Genomic DNA, 23,518 nt, shown 5'->3' on the forward strand with positions numbered 1-23,518 from the left:
AGCATTACTTTAGTTGTGAATAATAGCATCAGCCATTACTTTAGTTGTGAATTATATACTGTAGTATCCGCCCTAGACAAAAGAAAACATTGTGGCGGGGCGGCCCCCTTTTTATGCGTTTATTTTTTATTTTTTTACCGGCTCAGTGGCCTCGTGGGTAGAGTGTCCACCCTGAGTTCGGGAGGCTGGGAGTTCAAGCCCCGGCCGAGTCATACCAAAGACGATTTAAAAAATGGTACCCATAGCCTCCCTGCTTGACACTCAGCATCAAGGGTTGGTTTGGGGGGAAGTCCTTGCGACATACTAGTGTCATGTCCAAGGGGTGTACTTGTACATCAAGCTGCCTCACGCTACGGAAACAGGAGATGGGCTCCTGCCCCATGTGTCGTTACGGCTCGAGAACCATTGGTTCTCAAAGGCAAAACTTCTTTTTGGGCGGGGGGGGGGCCCCCTTTTTATGCTTTTTGGGGGGTTTTGGTGATCAAATATTGAATATTGAACTATAATAATCAGTGCAGGAGCTCACTTATCCTTGAAAGACACATATCAAAAAAAAAAAAAAAGGAACTTTTTTATGAGGCACAAAAGGGAAAGGGCAGGTGCTTGAGCACCCTTTGGGCTCTATGTGTGCACATGCCTGCTGTGAGTCGTGCAGGCCCAGGCAATAGAAGCATGTGTGGTCATCAGGGAGACATCTTGTTTTGATGAGCCATGCAGGCCAAGGTAATAGATACCACACAAACAACTATTAATAAGCTAGACGGAGCTACTCTGGTATGAATGGCCTTGAACCAGCAAGTTGATGTGGTGCAGAAGTGAGTGACTTGGTGACTAAAGATAGATTCAACCTCATGAATAGACATAGAGGCCGTGCTGGAAGAAGTACCTAAATCCTTTTGGATGGTAACCCTGTGAAACCATGTACACTCTAAGCCCATGCTGTAATTAACCCTGAGAAACAACGTACACTCTAAGCCCATGCTGTGAGTAAAATATCACAGCAATTAGTTGTTTCACAGAATGACAATGCATTATTATGAACTGGAATACAATTCATATTTAATCATGTCACAGTATTGCTTTGCTCCTACAGAAATTTGTTGTGAACTATTTCCACTGTACATTGGATTATCGATGTCAATGAAATGGGGCATTTATCAAATGCATACCATGTGGGGAAATGAGAAGTAGGGAGAGGATACATGCCTGCAACATGTACCGTAAACATACATTTTAGAGCCGCAAAAATAATTGAAATGATAAATAAAAAGCAATTATTTGATTCGACACCTTTCTAAAACCTTCCTTTATGATTACTCTACATAACCTGCACCTTTATGCTTTGGCCTGATCTGGAGACCATAATGGGTTACGGCAACAAAAGAAAAAGGCAGCCTTGTGTTGAAAATAATCTTGTTTATTTCAGAACCATTAAAAACAAGATTACCTCTCGCAATTAAACAAAGGATGTGTCCAGACATTCTTCAAGCATGTTCATGTCCAAGTATCACACCATACAAGCTTTGTTGTCCAAAAAACCAAGAGGTATGAGAAGAGATTGTTTGGGTTTTAAAGGAGTCCATCTATCTTAGAATGAACTGAGTGCTTTTAGTCAATCTTCAGTATTACATTTTTGAGATATTAAAGGTAGCATTTATCTCAATGCTAGTGCAGAAGGGCTAAAACCTATTACTCTGGATTAGGGGTGGGCGGTATGGACAAAAATGTATCACGGTATATTTTGACGGTAATAGTATATTTGTTTTTCTTATAAATGCTTTAGGAGCAGTACAGTTTTTTCTCTTTTACTTAACATGGTTCTAAGTGGTCATGTCCTGTGAAAACATTTCCCTCTTTTTATTTGGTTACCAAGTAACCACTAAAAGTGGTTGTTTTAGCCACTGAAACAGGAATCCAGCGCAAAAAGAAGTCTGAAATCCCTTGAGGCGTGTATGTGTTTACCTTGCGATGCAGCCAAGTCAACAGACATGTCTTATCAAAATGATTATTTATTAATAATTTATTATTTTTGTTTTTAATCAAAGAGGCTGGGTGAAAATACAAATTATTCAGTAAAACCTTTTTTCTCTCCCAACACTAAATACACACAACATAATAAACAAACAAACAATAAACATGGCCAATGGTCGGGGGTCATGGACCAGTATGACAACATAATGATGCTCTGTGAGGAACATGCACGAGGGCTTTCAACACGTCGTTCGAGGGTCCCCAGAGGCCCTCCCTCCTTGTCCCATAATGTCTCTCCTGCGCTGGTGGAGGTCAGATGCCGCGTCCCTTCCCTCCACCCCCACCATGGCTGAGGTGAGTTCATGGTTGCTGGGCCGAGAGACACAACTTAGCCCCTGGCCTGTGGCCTTCAGGCTCTGGGTAGATGGTTCTGAAGGTCAGGTTGATTCGAGGGCCTCGGTTGTGGTATTCTTTGGCTACCTGATGCTGTTGGGAAGAGAAAAATTACGAAAACGTGAGAGAAGTGTATGTAGGGAGGTCTACTGAATATGAAGGTATGCTGTCATGGATCCATGTAGGGCTAGAAGTTATACTGAATATGAAGCTATAGTGTCATGGATCCATGTAGGGAGGTCTACGGAATATGAAGGTATACTGTCATGGATCCATGTAGGGCTACAAGTTATACTGAACATGAAGCTATAGTGTCATGGCTACATGAGTAGAGCTCCGGACTCATGATCGGAAGATCACCGGTTCGAGTTTGTACTGGAAAACTGGAAAAATGCTGTCAAAATAGTTATACCGTTAAAACATGTGGTGAATATGGTATTTTGGCCATATGGCCCAGTCCAAAGTGTATGCATTACATACTGCTATGTGCCTGCATGTAACAGTCCTCGTAAATACTGACCAGCTTGTCCCTCCCTCTACAACTACCCTCAAGGTGCCCGTGAGCAAGGCACTTACCTCCAAACGGCTCAGTGGCCAACAACAACAGAAACTGCTCCAGTGTAGCTGCTCAGTGGCCAACAACAGTAGAAGACAGGTGTATAATAACCCACCCTCCCCCTCCACTGGCCATGGCTGTACATAATAATGTGTTCTTCTTAGTCAACTTGCCTGGTTTAAATAAGGGTTTCAAAAAGAATAATACTCATAAAACAAGCATTAAACCACTCAGACCCACGGCACTACCTGCGCATACGTCCAACAAAACGTCCCTGCCAGATGGTCCGTGAGTGAGTGAGTGGGCGAGTGAGTGAGTGAGTGGGAGAGTGAGTGAGTGAGAGAGTGAGAGAGTGAGTGAGTGAGTGAGTGAGTGAGTGAGTGAGTGAGTGAGTGAGTGAGTGAGTGAGTGAGTGAGTGAGTGAGTGAGTGAGTGAGTGGGAGAGTGAGTGAGTGAGTGAGTGAGTGCGTGAGTGAGTGAGTGAGTGAGTGAGTGGGAGAGTGAGTGAGTGAGTGAGTGAGTGAGTGAGTGAGTGAGTGAGTGAGTGGGCGAGTGAGTGAGTGGGAGAGTGAGTGAGTGAGTGAGTGAGTGAGTGAGTGAGTGAGTGAGTGAGTGAGTGAGTGAGTGAGTGAGTGAGTGAGTGGGCGAGTGAGTGAGTGGGAGAGTGAGTGAGTGAGTGAGTGAGTGGGAGAGTGAGTGAGTGAGTGAGTGAGTGAGTGAGTGGGAGAGTGAGTGAGTGAGTGAGTGAGTGAGTGAGTGAGTGAGTGAGTGAGTGAGTGAGTGAGTGAGTGAGTGAGTGAGTGGGCGAGTGAGTGAGTGGGAGAGTGAGTGAGTGAGTGAGTGAGTGAGTGAGTGAGTGAGTGAGTGAGTGCGTGCGTGCGTGAGTGAGTGAGTGAGTGAGTGAGTGAGTGAGTGAGTGAGTGGGCGAGTGAGTGAGTGAGTGAGTGAGTGAGTGAGTGAGTGAGTGAGTGAGTGAGTGAGTGGGCGAGTGAGTGAGTGAGTGAGTGAGTGAGTGAGTGAGTGAGTGAGTGAGTTAGTGAGTGAGTGAGTGGGAGAGTGGGAGAGTGGGAGAGTGGGAGAGTGGGAGAGTGAGTGAGTGAGTGAGTGAGTGAGTGAGTGGGCGAGTGAGTGAGTGAGTGGGAGAGTGAGTGAGTGAGTGAGTGAGTGAGTGAGTGAGTGAGTGAGTGAGTGAGTGAGTGAGTGAGTGAGTGAGTGAGTAAGTGAGTGAGTGAGTGATCCTAATTTACTCCCCCTGCGGCAGGACTGGAGGGGGAGAAGCAGCTTGATATTGACAGAAGGATACATAGATACAATAATAGATACATGCATATATACAAAATAATAATTTGTCAGTATTCGGTCTTGTGATATGATTACAACTTTCTCATGACTTTAGAACTATTAAGGTTAATAACAACAATCTTTCGAAATTCGAACCGAGAATCGGCTTTAGATGGAATCGTGACGGGAAGAATCGAAATCGAAAAGGTGAGATTACCAAAGAGTCCCTACGAAACAAACGTCACAAGAATCACAAGAGCCACCCGAGAGGATCGACACGGCAGAGAGAGACATTTCCTGATCTTTGTCTTCAGGTTTGCACTCTGCACAGAGTACTACACAAATGAGAAAACAGCTTTCCTAACACCACCAACAAAACACACACAGTCCACACACTGTCCACGAGGTTCCGCTGGCGTGTTCCAACTAGTTTTTAACTTTCAACACAGTCTTTGGCACGGGCCTCTCTCTTGTCTGCCTGTGTCTCTTTCTGTCCGTCTGTCTCTCTCTCTCTCTCTTTTTTTTTAACCTCCCCCCCAAAAAGGAGCCAAAAGGTTTGTTTATCTAAAACAGTGTGAAAGGGAACAGGTCAGGGCAAAAATAGCCCCAAAAATCGGTCCAGAGATAAATGGGTTCCTAGAAGAGTTACTTGACAAGATCGACATGACCTGCCTAAATATTTACTGGTAATTTGAAAACCTATCTGGATGATTTAGGGAGGAGGGGGGGGGGGGGGTCTGGAAGGCCGGGCTGTGTGGAGAGTTATGGTCGGAGGAATCTTTTCTGGCCAGCACCTTAGAGAGATGGAACTTAAATTCAAGGCACTTCAGGAGGCGTCGCAATAAAACACTATGACCTTCTCCCTTTTTTCATCTAGTGCCCCCCCACACTCTCTCTCTCGTGAAACCAGGACAACGTGAGAACAGAGTTTCTCATGCATTGACACTGGGGGGCATCTGTGACCTAAAGGTTAGAGAAGCAGGGTTGTGACAGGAAGGCAGGAAAAGGGGGGGGGGGGGGCTTTAAGGCAAGTGAATGATTAATGGTGCTATAGATAACATTCAACCACTAGATGTCACACTAGAGCACCAGCGTGTCATTTATCCAATCAGGTGCATTCCACGTGGCAAAATACGCATCATGTAAACCAGGGGTTCTCAAACTTTTTTATACCGCGACCCCCATTTTTATTTTAATATTTTTTTGTATCATGTCATTTTAACGTGGAATTATAGAAGCTGGCTGAAAAATGTATTATCTTATTTCCTAATCGCTCGCACACACACACACACACACATACACACATATGGCACACACTGATATATAGGTGAAAATAGCTGATTATCCCAAGACTGGTAAAATAGATTCCTTACCTCAGATCAGATGTTCTCGAAAAAGAGTATTCCAATTCCTGATCGGCATTCCAAATATCGATCGTGTTTATTGATCCAACGCTGGGTACTGGAAACACATTCTCCGCTGTTCTGGTGGTGGGCAATGACTTGGATCGTCTCCGGTTATTTGTCTGACAAGTAAAATGTGGAAGCAGGACTTTTTTTTCTCCATGCGTTTCATTCAATCCAATCCAATGGGGTGCAGTACCATCCGGAGAGACGATAGGGGGCGGTATTTTCCCTCTTCGAGCTCAGACAGATCCCCACTGGTAACGTGAGGCTAGATTGATGAAAAATTTATGGAAATCGATAATAAAAAAAATAACGAGAAAAAGACGAGATCTCTCGTCGTTGGCACTCAGCGGTTGGCATGAACTAACGAGAAATCTCGTCGTTGGCACTGAAAGTGTTAAGAATCTCAGTGTTATCATATGACGGACTGTATATTGTGATCGTTATAAACAAGACAACCTTTTCCCCTTTGTGACGAGGAGGAATAACAATATCTTTCCAGTGTGTGCACACACACACTTTTCTGGTCATCGTGCTACTTGTGTATTATACTTAACACATTAATTGCCGTTCACGAGAATTCTCGTTTCTGTGGCCCAACGGTTCAGTGCAGAAAAACGAAGATTCTCGTTTCTGGGTCGTTATTTCTTTTATTCGCTATTGCCATTCATAATCCATCAAGGCACCTTGTGCAGCCTGTCCTGAATGGGTCTGAGATGGCAAACGTCCAATACCGCCGCCTAACGCCTTGCGGCCGCTATTGCACTCCATTTGAAACTATGTGGCTTGGTGTCTGGGCCGAGCTGCGGTGTGGGGGCGGGGTCTAAACACTCGGGCAAGACAAGCGGTTACCAGTTATACCGATTTATAGTGAAATGCAGTAAAACGCTGTTTGGTTTTTGGATTACACAGAATCACTCTAAAACTATACTCATATTCACCACGGTATAAAACGGAAATGTATGGATGAAAAAATTATCTGTTTTTTGCATCTCGACCGGAAGAAACTCAATGACAATCGCCTATGTTATTAGATCCATAGCTATAATATTTAATATAGTTTTAGCACTGCAAACACCGGCATTTATCCCAATTGAACAAAGCGCTGGCACTGACGGCCCACAGCACCCTCTGGTGAACGGCACTGGATGTGTTAAGGACCTCGCAAGTACAGTTAAACCTGGTACACAAGCTAAAATATTTTATATTCACCACTACCTTTAATTGAAATGCAAATACTGCACGTTGACCTTCATTCTTCTTTTCTTATGCCATTTCTATTAATTAATGTAAAGCATTTTAATTGCCTTTGTGTATGAAATGTGCTATATAAATAAACTTGCCTCTCTCACACACACTTTCACATCCTCCCTCCCTCCTAAACCCCCGGACATCCTTCTCTCCAAGTGTAAATAACCAGCTCAGACCATCCATCCTGTCTGCCTCTTCGTCTCAAGCTCCTTGAACATGGGTCTCTAACTCACTCAATACTAGGGTTGGGTACCGTTCACATTTGAACCGATACCGGTACCTGTGAAACGATACCGGTACCTTTTTCCGGTACTTTAGTCTAAAATACCACACTTGCAATGTTTTCGGCTTGCCATTGCCCCGACTGCTTTGTTGTTGTTGAATCAAGTAAAATCCTAGGTAAGTGTGTATTGTGAACGTTGATGTGAACGTGTGGCACACAGCACACTTCATAAGTTTCATTTCATGGTAAACGAAACATTGACGTCACCGGACAAAAAAAATAACTAAAAAAACTAAATGTGGCACCGGTGGATCTCACATGAATCGGTATTCGGTAGTACCGACGTGACTTCTGGTACCCATCCCTACTTAATACATTACACTTAACTTAATACATAATGCTGATGCTACTGTACATGTTACTAATGGGATGTGGTGGTGCTTCCTTAATTATTTTCTCTTTTATACTTTTGTCTGTCTGTGTTTTGTCCTGTATGTTGTAACTTGGTTTATTATTTTTATTGCTGCCATTTTGGTCAGGCCTTGCTTGTAAAAGATATCCTTGATCTCAAGCATTTTACCTGGTAAAAAGAAAAAATACAAAGTAAAAAAAATTCAAATAAAGAAAAACTCATGTGCATGAACATAATAATAATAATAATAATAATAATAATAATAATAATAATAATAATAATAATAATAATAATAATAATAATAATAATAATAATAATACATCTTATTTGTATGGCACCTTTCATACAATAAGTGCAGCCCAAAGCGCTTCATAGCAGTACAAATAGACTTAAAATTTGCATAAAATAGACAATAAAAGCAGTGCAATAAAATAGCCATCATTTACAATACAATAATAACAGTGTGGATGTAATGAGTCTAAGGCCTTGTCCAGACTAAAACGATTTTGATCTTTTTCGTTTTCGTTTAGTTTTCATTTAAAAAAATAGGGTTCCGTAAAAACGAAACCGTCTCAAGATAATAAGTGCGTGCCACAAATTAACAAAATAAATGTCTTTCCTGTTTTAGACGTCGCTCTTTTATTTTGAAAACCCCCAACCGGAAGTGTTATAGTGTCTGTTGCTAGCAGCTTAACTTGTGTCGGCCGGTTCTGTGCTTTTTCGAGCTAACGTAACATTTTCCAAAGGAGAGGAGAGAAAGACCGCGGGTCACATGCAGCTCAAACTACCTGTTGGAATAAATGAATTGATTGATGTTTAACTTGTCCCTGTGTGTGTCCAGTCATTTCGACTAGCAAACGTTGTCATAACGTTACCTCAGGATACCACTGTCTATTGTATTTAGTTGGTTAGCTATTTAGCTAATGTGGATAGCATTTTGAATAGCATCAATGCTAGCTGGCTGGCTACAGCTTTATTTACTAAATTATGGAGGCTTTTTAATCGTCAAGGTAAGACGATTTGTGGGAGAAAGTAAGGAGTCAAAACTAGGGATGCACCGAAATTTCGGTGGCCGAAAACTTTCGGACGAAAATGGCCAAAAATGGCCTTTTGGCTTTCGGCCGAAAGAGTTTTTTCACCGAAAATATGTCACAGAAACAGAAACAACCTGTAACCTAACGCGTGTTGTTGTGATGATGTCGGGAATCGTAACCGCTGTCGGGAGTCGCGCTGTTTCTATGTAAACTCTGCGCGCAACGCGTCCAATAAATATGCGTCTTTAGCATGCTTTTATATCCTTATTTACTATATGCCCGTCGCGGTTAATCACTGAGTGATCTAATATGCATATTATTCAGAGCGAGAGGGGGGGGGGGATTGTGTTTCTCACATTGACGCTGTCTGTCTGTCGCGCGTCTACTGTGCCGAGTCAAGCGAGCACATTCAGCTGGGGACTAGAAAGGTGCGCTCAGTAGAGCACAGATGTCCGCTGCGCAGCCAGAGAAAATATGGAATTAATGTACTGTATGCATTCAGAAGTGCTGAATAAATGTTTTATGGACCCATAATAGTGATTATTTATTATTTAAGTTAAGTTTTGCCATAATCATATATTTTTCCATAATCATAATGTTCCACAACATTGGTAAAAAAAAATTCTATTCTATGAATCATTTTCGGCCTTTCGGCTTTCGGTTTTCGGCCAACTGTTTTCTATTTTCGGTATCGGTTTCGGCCAAGAATTTCCCATTCGGTGCATCCCTAGTCAAAACATTCTCTGACATATGACACTCTATTGAAGGACCCTTGATATGATGACTGAAGGACACTGATATGATGTAGGTCTTAAGGACAGTACATGTGAAGCACCTCGATGACTGGCAATGTCAATAACTTGCTCAGTTAGTAATTCACTCAGTTAGCCACTCTGCCCCTGGTGGCGGCTTATAGGCAATGCACGTTGTGGAAGACCAGTTAGCTTTGCGTCTATGACCAGTGTTGGGGTTGTTACTAAAAAAAGAAAAGTTATATTGTATACTTGTTAATATTACTTGTAAGTATTACTTGTTACTTCTCTCATAAGTAACGCATTACTTCACACATTACTCCTTGGGGAAAGCCTTAAGGAATCCAATCAATGATTCTTTGAATCCACAACAAAAGAAGAGGTATGTCGGTTAAGTATTGTTAGATCAGTAACAGTAATGCTTTACATTACTTAGTACTTAAGTAATGTGTGATTACAGTTGCGCGTTACCCCCCAACACTGACGTTTTTTGACGGTCCTGATGTCGGATTGGTGGGAGCCTACCTGCCAGTCATTCTGGGTGGCTCCGTCCATGAGCAGGAGGGTTCCGTGAGCCAGAGGCACCCGCAGCCTCTCAACATAGGTGTAGTCTCCATTCTCCTCCTAAAGAAATTAAATACATCAACAACAAAAAACAGACACACACACAATGATACTTTAAAAATACTGGATTACCAATTACATACTTAAATGGGAGCTACGGCCAAGTTCAGAATCATAACATGTTATTGCTATGATATAATAATCCAACGATATTAATGAACATGAACAACTCTCCCAAATCCAAAAACAAGAATGCTCAAATTTGAATTGAGTATAATGTCTGAAACTGCTCTATATGGAGAGGTGGTATAGGTGACACAGAGCGCGCAGGGGGATGTTTCTGAGTATGGTACATTTTCTGTTTCAAAACTGAGAACAGCTCATTTGTGTATAAAAAATCAAACAAATATTCTACAAAATGTTTCTCCATTCACTGTCCATAGGGAGGTGTAGTGGTTATGTCATTGTTGTTTCCCGCGCGGTCCACCTGACTTGAAATTGCAATGTATTTCCAATGGACACATTTCTAAATCGTCTCGTTTAAAACAAATAAAGCATGAACATTGGCATGATGTACCTTTCTGTGTGTATTCATCCACAATCTATAGCTCAACATGAAACAATTCGCAATTAAACGTAAAAGTAGCTAAATAACAATGTTTACGTTTTCGTTCACCGAGGAACTACACTTCACTTTGGCACTACTGACTGACGTCACCACAGTGACTCCTGGCTTTAGTCACAGACCTAGGATCAGATTTCCCTTACATTCCATAACCTTAACAATTCGTACAATGGGTTTATTAATATAGGGCCACACGGCCGGGAAACGGTGCTGAATACTGGGAAAGGCCATTTATTAGATAGTACCCCTTTAAATTTTAAAAGGTTGTACTCTGTTTTCTTTTTTGTCTTTATAATTTTGTATTATTATTGTTTCTGTTATTTCCATGTGAAGTTCTGTGTATTGTTATTGTGGTTATTGTGTTGTCTTGTTTTCATGTAAATAATAATAAAAAAAATTGATAAAAAAAAAACTATTCGTACAATGGGGAAATAACTGACCCTGAATCTGTGGCTAGTATCTGTTTCACCCAACACTACAACCACGTTACCATATTTGTATTTATAATTTAAATCGTATAATGTTAATTCGCTGCATATTAAACCACTGTAAATACTAATGTAAATCATTGTTTCGTTGTACATATTGTATATAGTATATAGTATATAGTTTATAACGTTAGTTTTTTACGTAACGTTAGTAGCTAGCTAGCCGGCATGGTGCAGTGCTTTTCCCCAGAGTGTTCTACAGACAGGCATTCTATAGGTAAGTGACGTGTAGTTCTTAATATTTAAATTTTTTCAAACAAAAATGCTTAAACAATAATGTTAGTGATAGAAGGGAACAAATTTTGTGCAAAAATGGAAAGCTTGCCAATGTTCATGAGGCAGAATTATTACAATAGCCGATAATAAATGTTCCCAATGATAAATCCATATACGGGTGGACCGTGCGGGAAACTAAACTGACGTCAGACTACACCTCCCTATGGGGCAGCTCCAGACTTCTCTTGTTTCTGGCTTTGAGTAGCTCATCTTAACAAATATTGATTGAACTTTCCTAGACCATGGAAATAAGACTCAAACTCTGTAAAATGATCTGATTACTACCAGTTCATTTTGATGATCCATAGAAGATCCATCATCTACAGCTATTATACATTTTTGGTGTGTATTATATTAGTGTCTATACGGTAATCCCATTACAGCTAGTCTCTGTTACTCCTCACCAACACACACACACTCTTACACATGGCATACACACACATCACCAAACTACACACACACACACACACACACACACACACACACACACACACACACACACACACACACACACACACACACACACACACACACACACACACACACACACACACACACACACACACACACACACACACACACACACACACACACACACACACACACACACACACACACACACACACACACACACACACACACACACACACAATAATATCAAGGTACAGGTTGTTATCCTATCCTTATCAGTAGTAACTGCACAGAGTGAGTGATGAAGCCTACCTCCTAAGAAGTATACACACTACATCAAGACTGTAAACAGTTCACAGACCGGGCCTAATAAGTGCTCCTGCCTAGAGCCATTCCGAATAGGGTGCAGAACCCAGATTTACAAACCTTGGGGTCGGAACACCATTTGTGGTTCCAAAAAAGAAAAGAAAACCAAATTAAATAACTGGAATAGTATGCCATGGAAAGATTGTAATTGTCATTTTGAATATGCAGGTATCCATGGATTAACTATGCTATCATTTTGAAATAAATCTTATTTGACAACAAACATTCTAATGTGTTTTGTGTTGTAGTGTTTGCTAATACAACTAATATTACAATAACAACAGCTGACCTGTTCCCCTAGCAACGGGATTCTACTGAAAAGATCTACAGAAAATCAGTAGTGGGATTCTTTACACTACGTTCAGATTAGAGCCTGATTTTTTCACTCCCGTCCCGCTAGATTACTCCCGTCCCACCCCAACAATCCAACGAAATCCCAGTGGAAGTTAGGAAAATGAATCCCGTCCTCATTTTCTTTATTATTATTATGTTGTTTTATTATAAATACAAATAATTAAGGGGTATGTCTTGGAAAATATTATCATGTTCATAGCTCTGTTTAAATATATTCTCTGTACAGCCTTGACTAGTTAATATAGTTAACTAGTATACAGCTCAGACACTGGGGTGACAGTCTTAAGTGTTCTTAAAACGACGGCCAAGGCCCACCAGGACAGCTTGTGGACACAGAAATAAACTATGTTTACCGTCTTGGCTCATTTAAAATATTCCACAACAGGTACAAATAGCTCTTTGATTCCGGCCATAATGTGGCCAAGTTCTCGAGACAGAACCATTTAGTAAGTTTTATGTCCGATTATAAATGGGTAGCTCAAATCAAGCAATATGATTGGTTCATAGCCATGGTATAATGAGCGTATATCCACAGCTATGATTGTAATTCCTTTTCACAAATCAGTATCACTCCACGGAAAAAACATTAGCCTTATTAACACATTGGCCGCCATGTATTGTACCCATCTTTGGGCCCAGTCTGCCAGCGTTGTAACCCTATGGAGATGTTTACCTTCTTTGCAGGGCTATAACTTTTTTAATATTATAGCTATATCGACATTACTATGGCCCATTCAACATCGGGTATCTATCGTTCCGGATGTGGGAACGTTATATTTTTTCATTCATACATTGTCGTGTTAATACCGTCGTGAATATAAGTATGTTTTTAAGGTTTTCTGCAGTAATTCCTAAAACACGAGTTATAGGCCCAGACGCATAAGATAGATTATCGATTGGCGTTTCTTTCCTATACACGCTATATTAAAAAATTCAAATGTATATGATCGGTATACATTATGCTTCATCATGCGTGAAGGAAAGGGGGGGGGGGTCGTTTATAATTCCTTGATTGTCAGTAAAGTCTTTTTTTAGTATGGGTTGATACGTTGATCAGATGGATTGCAGTGAAATAAATAAACAATCGGGCTGAAAATAACGTTCGATTCCTCTTACCGTTCCAATTATTTGACGTCGATCTGCTAGATCCATTTCCTGTTTGTATGACGCAATAAACGCCAAAATCATATTGATTATTGCGTTTAGAAAGCGATCCCAATGCACTAGAGTGTGTTCTAGACCCACGTTACAATATATCTCTGGCGGAGGAATTTCCCCGATGCACAGAGCGCCACTTCCGGTTTGGCGTGGAGTGTAACTCGCCCGAAATCCACCAGGGGGCGGTATTGAGGCGTTGCAATATCAGACCAGGGTCCAGCTGCATCCCGGAGGGAGGCTGGATGAATTATGAATGCCATGGCAAAAAAATTCAATATTGATCCCAAAAACGAGTTCCCTCGTTGTTGGCGCACAACGATTGGCGGGCAATAACGAGTATACTCGTTGTTGGCGCACAAAGTGTTAAATGAGACGGTCTGGTCTAAGGAGGATGACACATGCAGATTGGGGAATAGTCAAAGTCAGCTTTATTGTCGCTTCTCATAATGTACAAGACAGAGAAATTAAATTGCGTTTCCCCCTTCCCACGGTGTATATTAAAAAAAATATCTAATATAAAACATAAAGTAACATATAGGACACTATAAACATAAGTAACATATGGGACACAATGTACATACACTATACAGGACTATATATACAGTATAAACAGTGGCTAAAATGTTTTATGTATAATTGAAATAAATATAGGAGGTAAAGAGAACTTAGTGCAAATCTTTTTTAGCAGCAGTGGTACATAGTAAGTATAACTGATAAATAATGGCAGTAGAATACAATAATGGCAGTGAGATGATAGATATGGCAGTAAACTAATATAATGTAAACTAAAACAATGGCAGTAAAGTAAAGTGGCAGTGAGTTTGTGAAGTGGCAGTGTGTGTCAGTGTGGGGGGGGGGTTTAGTCCAGGTTCTGTGGTAGCAGAGTGAGAGCGGGGGGAGAGCTGGGAGAGAGCTTCCTGACAGCCTGGTGTATGAAGCTGTCTTTTAGTCTGCTGGTCCTGCAGCTCGGAGGCTCCTCATTCTCCTCCCGGAGGGCAGGAGAGTGAAAAAGCATTGTGAGGGGTGGGTGATGTCGCCCACGATGCTTAGTGCTTTGCGGGCCAAGCGTGTATTGTAGATGTCCTGGAGGGAGGGGAGGGGGGCACCAACGATCCTCTCAGCTGTTCTGACCATGTGTTGCAGGGTCTTGCGGCAGGATGCTGTGCAGCCGCCGTACCACGCGGTTATGCAGCTGGTCAGGAGGCTCTCGATGGTGCCCCGGTAGAAGGAGCACAGGATGGGCTCTTCTCAGTTTGCGGAGGAAGTAGAGGCGCTGTTGAGCTTTCTTTGCCAGTGATGCAGTGTTGGTGTTCCAGGAGAGGTCCTCTGTGATGTGCACACCCAGGAATTTGGTGCTGCTCACTCTCTCCACCACCGTTGATGGTTAGTGGAGGGTGCTGGGTGTGTGCTCTCCGGAAGTCGACAACAACGTTGTTTGTTTTCTCCACATTGAGAATGAGGTTGTTGTTCCCGCACCACGTGATCAGTTGGCTCAGCTCGTCCCTGTAGTGAGACTCGTCATTGTTTTTAATGAGCCCCACCACAATTGTGTCGTCCGCAAACTTGACGAAGAGGTTGGTGTTGTGTATTGGTGTGCAGTAGTGGGTCAGTAGTGTGAAGAGTAGGGGGCTGAGCACGCATCCTTGGGGGGCCCCAGTGTTCAGGATGATGGTGCTGGATGTGTTGTTGGTCTCCCGGTCAGGAAGTCCAGCAGCCAGTTGCACATCGAGGTTCTCAGCCCCAGCAGGTCCAGTTTTACCATCAGCTGTTGGGGGATGATGGTGTTGAATGCTGAACTAAAGTATATGAACAGCATCCTGGCGTATGAGTCCTTAGTGTCCAGATGGGTGAGAGTTGAGTGGAGGGCAGTGGAGATTGCATCCTCGGTGGACCGGTTGGCGCGATATGCAAACTGGAAGGGGTCCAGGGAGGGAGGGTGGATTTAATGTGTTGCATGACTAGCCGTTCAAAGCACTTCATGATGCTGGGTGTCAGAGCAACGGGACGGTAGTCATTGTAGCAGGCTGGAGAAGCCTTCTTTGGGACCGGGATGATGATCGTGTCTTTGAAGCATGTGGGGACAGCGGCTTGGCTCAGGGAGGTGTTAAAGATGTCTGTCTTTCAGCACCCGCCCGGGTATGTTGTCTGGGCCCCCAGCTTTGCGAGTGTTGATCCTGGAGAGGGATTGTCTCACTCTGGCTGGGGACAGGGACAGCACCTGGTCACCTGGGGAGGGGGGGTGTTGTCATTCAGGTTGTTCAGCAGAGTGGTGTGACTGTGGCAGGTCTGTGGTCGGGGTTTGTAGTCTGTGATGGTCTGAATCCCCTGCTGCCACAGGCTCCTGGTGTCTCTGCTGTCACCGGTCCAAGTTGGCCCTGGCTGGTCTCAGGCCGGCCTCGTCGCCTGCCCTGAAGGTGGCGTTCCGGGCCCTCAGTAACCCATGGACTTCCCCCGTCAGCCATGGTTTCTGATTTGCCCGTACTGTGATGGTCTTGGTCTCCGTGACGTCATCGATGCATTTACTGATGTAAGCAGTGACTGTCTCTGTGTATTCATTGATTCATTGTCTGTAGTGTGGTAGTGAAAGGTTAACCGTCTGCAGTGTGGTAGTGAAAGGTTAACCTTCTGTAGTGTGGTAGTGAAAGGTTAACCTTCTGTAGTGTGGTAGTGAAAGGTTAACCTTCTGTAGTATGGTAGTGAAAGGTTAACCTTCTGTAGTGTGGTAGTGAAAGGTTAACCGTCTGCAGTGTGGTAGTGAAAGGTTAACCGTCTGCAGTGTGGTAGTGAAAGGTTAACCTTCTATAGTGTGGTAGTGAAAGGTTAACCTTCTGTAGTGTGGTAGTGAAAGGTTAACCTTCTGTAGTGTGGTAGTGAAAGGTTAACCTTCTGTAGTGTGGTAGTGAAAGGTTAACCTTCTGTAGTGTGGTAGTGAAAGGTTAACCTTCTGTAGTGTGGCAGTGAAAGGTTAACCTTCTGTAGTGTGGTAGTGAAAGGTTAACCTTCTGTAGTGTGGTAGTGAAAGGTTAACCTTCTGTAGTGTGGCAGTGAAAGGTTAACCTTCTGTAGTGTGGTAGTGAAAGGTTAACCTTCTGTTGTGTGGTAGTGAAAGGTTAACCTTCTGTAGTGTGGTAGTGAAAGGTTAGCCGTCTTTAGTGTGGTAGTGAAAGGTTAACCTTCTGCAGTGTGGTAGTGAAAGGGTTAACCTTCTGTAGTGTGGTAGTGAAAGGTTAACCTTCTGCAGTGTGGTAGTGAAAGGGTTACGCCTGGAAGACCTATCATAGCCCATTACCCCTCCCACCACCCTCCCCCCACCCCCACCTCCTCCTCCCCACCCTCGTCTCACCGGCGGCGGCTGCTTGCGGAGGCTGAAGATGCGGGTGTCCCCCAGGCTGAGGGAGGCGATGGTGGGCGCTGTGCCCAGGGAGGCCTCGTCGTCACTGTGCCAGCCGATGGCGTCCCGACCGTCTCTGTACAGGTTACACAGCAGGGAGTTGAAGCTGCGCCCGCTCGCCTGCTCCACCGCCTCACGCAGGGTCTGGAGCAACGGGTGCCACTGGGTGGAGGTCAGAGGGAGTGGGAGCGTATCTTATGAATTAAGATATGCAGTATCACACTGTAGCAGGTTGTACTACTATGTACTACTATGTTAATGAAGATCTGCACTACTATTTCACTATAGCTGGTATATTTTATATATAGCTAGTAGATAAGTGTAATGAGTGTGTATCTTACTACCGGTGTGTTGTAATGAGTGTGTATCTTACCTGCGTGTTGTGATTAGTGTGCGCCTTACTACATGTGCGTTGATGTGCGTCTTATGTTTGTGTTGATGTGTATCCTGTGTTGTAATGAGTGTGTATCTTACCTGTGTGTTGTAATTAGTGTGTATCTTACTACCTTGTGTGTTGATGTGTATCTTACCTGTGTGTTGTAATGAGTGTTTATCTTACCTGTGTGTTGATGTGTATCTTACCTGTGTGTTGATGTGTATCTTACCTGTGTGTTGATGTGTATCTTACCTGTGTGTTGTAATGAGTGTTTATCTTACCTGTGTGTTGATGTGTATCTTACCTGTGTGTTGATGTGTATCTTACCTGTGTGTTGATGTGTATCTTACCTGTGTGTTGATGTGTATCTTACTTGTGTGTTGTAATGAGTGTTTATCTTACCTGTGTGTTGATGTGTATCTTACTTGTGTGTTGTAATGAGTGTTTATCTTACCTGTGTGTTGATGTGCATCTTACCTGTGTGTTGATGTGCATCTTACCTGTGTGTTGATCTGTATCTTACCTGTGTGTTGATGTGTATCTTACTTGTGTGTTGATGTGTATCTTACCTGTGTGTTGATGTGTATCTTACCCGTGTGTTGATGTGTATCTGACCTGTGTGTTGATGTGTATCTTACCTGTGTGTTGTAATGAGTGTGTATCTTACCTGTGTGTTGGCTTCCATGGTAGAATGAGAGTATGTGTATGGCAGCTCTCCGTACCAGCATGTCAGCCTGGGCTCCTCATAGGCCTCACCTGGCGCACACACACACGCACACACACACACACACACACACACACACACCAAGGAGGGGAGTACAAAATAGTGACCAGTTAAAACTGGTACTGGTCAGGACACAGGCACACACTAGATGTGTCTCTGTACTGAACAGTGTAACTGGGTCATGACAATTTCAACCACAATAAAGAGGACATATCAATTCAGCGTTTAGAGTGAGGGGCGAAGAGAGAGAGAGAGAGAGAGAGAGAGAGAGAGAGAGAGAGAGAGAGAGAGAGAGAGAGAGAGAGAGAGAGAGAGAGAGAGAGAGAGAGAGAGAGAGAGAGAATGTTTTTATATACTATGACATTAATATGTGTTTTGTAATCCATGCTTATGTTATCAACCATTTGCTTTGGCAACATGTACAAGCTGCGTCATGCCAATAAAGCCACTTGAATTGAATTGAGAGAGAGAGAGAGAGAGAGAGAGAGAGAGAGAGATAGAGATAGAGATAGAGATAGAGATAGAGATAGAGATAGAGATAGAGATAGAGATAGAGATAGAGATAGAGATAGAGATAGAGATAGAGAGAGAGAGAGAGAGAGAGAGAGAACACACTTTGGCTCCATCTCTTCACTACGTAATGAATGACGCAGGCTGCACTTGCCACACGTTGCCCTGTATATCTGTCTGGTGGTAAAACACACATGGGTCTCTCAACAAGCAATATAATATTAGACTGTTCTGTTCTAATCACACTACCTCCCTCTCTCTTGATACCTCTGTCCCTACTCTACCTCTCTATATACACCTCTGCCTTTCTCTCTATCTATTTCTGTCTGTCTCTCTACATAATATATATATATAGAGAGAGAGAGAGACAGACAGGCGTACATGTAGAGACAGGCAGAAATTTGTCTACATATATATATGTCTGTCTGTGTCCCTCTACATATATGTATGTCTCTCTGTCTGTCTGTCTCTCTTCCTCTCGCTCTCTGGAAGCCAAAACCCAAATATCTTTCCGAGAAACAATATTTTGATATTAATGTGTTTTGGCAACTCCACGAAACCAAAAAACACCTCAGCTTTATTTGGTAACCATGGCTTTTTATGGAGCTGACTCGGTCCGGGGCACAAGATTAATCCGTCAGTCCTTCGCCCCGCCATAAAAAGATGATATCAGTCAAATAAAGACAAACAAACGGCCAAAATGGAGTCTATTTTGAGGACAGAGAGCTCCAGACGGAAAAAATTAGTCAGCCTTTGGAAGAGAGAGAGAGAGAGAGAGAGAGAGAGAGAGAGAGGACCCTGCACTCTAACCTCTCTCGAGAAATGCATTTAAATGTGGGGGATTTTCTGTATGTGTATCAAGGAGGAATACGTGATAAAGACTATAAAGAACCGTAAATAGTTTTTTTTTTTACCTTGTACTAAATATACGAAAAAGCTAATAAATAGATAAACAAATACGCAACTAAATGAAATATATGGTTATATTTTCATAACTGAATTAACAAACTGTCCTCAGGAGGAGAACTGGGTTCCTGGATGCTGTTTGATGCTAGAGAACTACCAGGAGTTACTGTTTACATGTGCAGGGCTTACAATTGGGTTGTGAATACATATTTACAGTGCTAAGAAGCTGTGTCGTTTTGATAATTTGTCAAAACAAGTGAAAATGTCTAGAGACAAGGCACATTATTTTAACCCGTTTCAAGGTACTGCCAGAAAACACCTTAAATAAATAGACTGAATTGGACTGAAACCAGGGCATTTTTCTGACACACTTGAACAATATGTTGACACTCAATACAAGATTAAGCGACTCGTTAAAAGGAACAGCTCACTTTGTTTTAAAAGGCCTCTTTTTAGTTATTCTTTAACAAACTGGGAGCCATCTCATTCTAGAACATAAAAACAGACCCTATTGACTTCCACTAGCAATACTAACCATTTATACTTACAATATCACAAATTATATTTAATACTTAATGGAAAGAAATACAAAAATTATTTCTGGATCGACTGAACTAATCTAGGGATCATGCTTTTTTGGCCCCCATCCGAGTCATTTAATATTGAGTATCTGCCGATCCGATATTCCCAATTCCATTTTATTTTATTAGATAATACAGCTGAAACGGTGCACACTTCCTAGTACATCTAAGTTAATAAAGCCAATCCAACGCAGATAGAGCCTCATGAAATCAGTTTTATTTTATTCCATTCCATTTTTCTACCATCAAGATAAAGATTTTCCTCATCTACATTGAGGCTTAGGATCAGGGAGTGTTGTTCCTCTGTGGGCTATGTTGGACTTGACTCGACACCTAGTTTGCGTACCAGTCTACTTAATACAAAGTGCCTACTTTTTGCAATCACAAGACCTTTTGCAATCTTGATTCATTGCTTCAACCTCGACCTCCATGTCAGATGGACTTCTCTGTTGACACACAGTGAGTAGCGACGCGGTGGGTGTTTTTCCTCTCGTTGGGTCCAGTCACTAGCCTTTTTGTTGTTGTTTGTGTTGTCAGTCCGACACTTGGGATGTTGCTCAAGATCGTCTATGTGCAAACGGAATATGACTGATAGTTTGAGCTCCGAGCCTTGACATTTAGCCTTTATCCTATTTTCACACTAGCGCTCGTCTCCCTATGCTTTCTCTTTTGTTGTTCTTAGCTCTATTCTATTTAAATCTTTCAAAAATGTACCCCAGTTGCTATTGCATGTACATATTTGTGTTTTAGTACACATATATGTTCATACATACCAACTATTTCACCTGTTTTATTCTCCACCCATCGATCATCCATAGCAACACTACTTATCACCGACATCCAAGAAGGGGGATCCCCCTTGAACGGAGGTTTCTCTCCTCCACATTGCCTGTGGTTTTTCCTTACCTTCGCTGGGGTATGGTTTTTTTGTTCTTGATTTATTGTGACATTTCTTTTTGACTTGTTTAAAGAAGACTTGTCCAGCCCATGAGGACATTAACGTGTGATTGCGGGCTCTACAAATACATTTAATTTGAATTTGATTTATGTATACATGGAAGGAAGCCAGCTGAGACACATAGTGATGTCTGACGCAAGGCTGTGTCATAAACAGGACTGTCCCTGACTAAATGATCATAGGTTTTCATCGTTGAATAATTAAATATTTTGTCATCTTAAAAAAAACAATAACACAGGAATACTATAGTTCATTTTCATATGGGGTGCCTTTATTCGTCAATGGATAAACACATACAACACAACAAAAGTCACACAAATCATTGATCAGCTAAGACCCTAGCAATCAAAGCTAATTTTGTACATTTTGAAGTGAATTTCCAAAAGGTTGCCGAAAGACAATGCAAATCAATGTGTGATTCTGTGAATATTCTGAAGAGGTCACAACAAGATGATGTCATCAGAAGAGCCACATCCAAACATGTAGAGTTTGTATTTATGGTTTATCCATTAGACACCAAGGCATTTTGTTCTAATATGGCATGCATGTTAGTTTCATGAATGAACTCAAGAAATATCCTTGATTCCTCTTCTGTCCACATACAGTGTGTGGTGTTTTCGTCCGTCACCATTTTTTTGGTTTCTCTGGTGGGGTGGAAGCATGTGACTAAGGCCTCCAGGACACTATCCTTTACCACATCACCTCCATACAGCAACCTTCTCATCTCAGCCAAGCGTAAAAACTAGGGATGTCCCGATCATGTTTTTTTGCTCCCGATCCGATACCGATCATGTGATTTTGAGTATCTACCGATACCGATCTTTCCCGATCCGATCAAAAAAATTATAATAATAATAATTTAATATATATATATTTTTTTATCCCAATTTCTCACATTACATTCACCCAGAATGTTGACGTTATCCAGGTGAAAAGTTAACTTCATTCAAGCGAGGCATTGCAATCCTTGACATAAATCATTTGATGTATAATTAGATCAAAGGAAATGCGTTTGGGTCTGAAAGTGTGGCTGGTCTGCCGTTCTGCAGCTGGATACTATTGGTTTGTTTTGGCAAAATTCTTCTGCTCTGTGTGACAATAAATAAATGAATGATACTATGCAATTTAAAACCAAAACTAAGGCCTCAGTATGAGTTTAAGATGTGAACATGGTCATGTTTGTTGAATACAAAAAAAAAAGTAAAAAAAAAAAACAGATTGTTATTATAATTTTTTTGCTGATCCCGATCTTTGGAAAATCACGTGATCGATCCCGATCATGTGATCGGATCGGGACATCCCTAGTAAAAACCTTTTGGCGATATTTTTTTTTCTTCTTATGGCATTTCCATTCACATGCTGCTACAAAAGTAGTGAATGATATTATCCATATGGAGGCCATGGATACAAAGAACTACTGTTACAAAGGGTCAGATTAAACCGAATATATATATTTATTACTTGAGATATATTGTATAGTATTTGTATATCGTCTGATATCCCTTGTATATTCTTTGTACATATACACGGAATATCCCTTTACCTAGTACAGGCCAGACCATAATATTCGTTCTCCTATTGGAGAGCGATCCCCTAGGCGCCACGGCCATACCCCCCAATGTCTAGTTCAAAGTCACCGCTAAGACATGCCTGGACATGCCCGGTTCTGCGCAGGAATACGAGACAGAAATAAGGCTGGTACTAGATTGTTCACCTTACGTATAAATACGGCGCAGGTGAATACAGCAGTAATCTTAGTAACAAGTTGAAGCCTCACACCACGATACAACGTGCTGTGAAGTGGGCCCGTTTTGCCCCGAAATAGAGCCTTGAGACCGCGTGCGAATTGATAGCTGAAGTGTCAGAGTTTAACGCTGTATCGTCGAGTTCGACCTATTCTATTATTAAGTAATAGTCTATTATGTATAGTGTATCGTGCGGCTACCGTTCTACAGTGACCAGCATTACCAACGTTTCATCGTACCGAGCTAGTGTGCTTATCCAGGCTGGGCGGCCTAACCTGGTGCCGTCATCCGAGGAGCCCTAGACGAGAACCGTGTGGATATGTACACTGGATAACCTACACCGACGACTACAGAGCCCTTTTCGGCTGGATTATATTTGCTTTGGTCCTGTGGCTGTTGGAGCGGAGAATCGTCTACACCCACTACCGTGTGGGATTTACCCTGTGAGGAGCACCGTCGAGCCCGCCTCTAGGACTCTGAGGCTGGCTAGCTTTCCTCCATGCGGCACTGCACACCGGAGAATAGCTGTTGCTTTGTCTACGGATCAAGGGATTATTGCACTGTCTCCTGTACCTGGAGTCTCCTTATTCCTCGTTGATCCAGACTTTTGCTACCGACAAATCCTCTCCCCTGCTGGCTTACAACCGGAGGGAACCCCCTTAGTATCTCCAGCTGACCTACTAGTGTACCATATATAATTCTTATGATACAGGTGGTATTAATTATCTCCTGCGTAATATGCTCATGGACTTACGCTCTTGACCTATTCATGCACATTCTTCGCCTTACAAGCGCAACTCTCAATC

At 42.3% G+C, this 23,518-nt stretch overlaps 1 protein-coding gene across 1 annotated transcript in view; it reads right to left on the bottom strand.

Annotated features, from left to right (window-relative positions):
- Positions 1–1,424: 1,424 nt before the first annotated feature.
- The window catches only part of alkbh3 (alkB homolog 3, alpha-ketoglutarate dependent dioxygenase), a 40,933-nt gene continuing 18,839 nt past the window's right edge, over positions 1,425–23,518 (bottom strand). The window contains exons 7-10 of the mRNA XM_084334665.1: positions 17,956–18,044; positions 16,865–17,074; positions 9,805–9,903; positions 1,425–2,457 (exon numbers count right to left, since the gene is read on the bottom strand). Of these exons, the coding sequence (XP_084190791.1) occupies positions 2,332–2,457; positions 9,805–9,903; positions 16,865–17,074; positions 17,956–18,044 (524 nt within the window). The 3' untranslated portion in view covers positions 1,425–2,331. The remainder of the gene's footprint in view (positions 2,458–9,804; positions 9,904–16,864; positions 17,075–17,955; positions 18,045–23,518) is intronic.

This window comes from Notolepis coatsorum, assembly GCF_963971535.1.
Source record: "Notolepis coatsorum genome assembly, chromosome: 18".
Taxonomy (NCBI): domain Eukaryota; kingdom Metazoa; phylum Chordata; class Actinopteri; order Aulopiformes; family Paralepididae; genus Notolepis; species Notolepis coatsorum.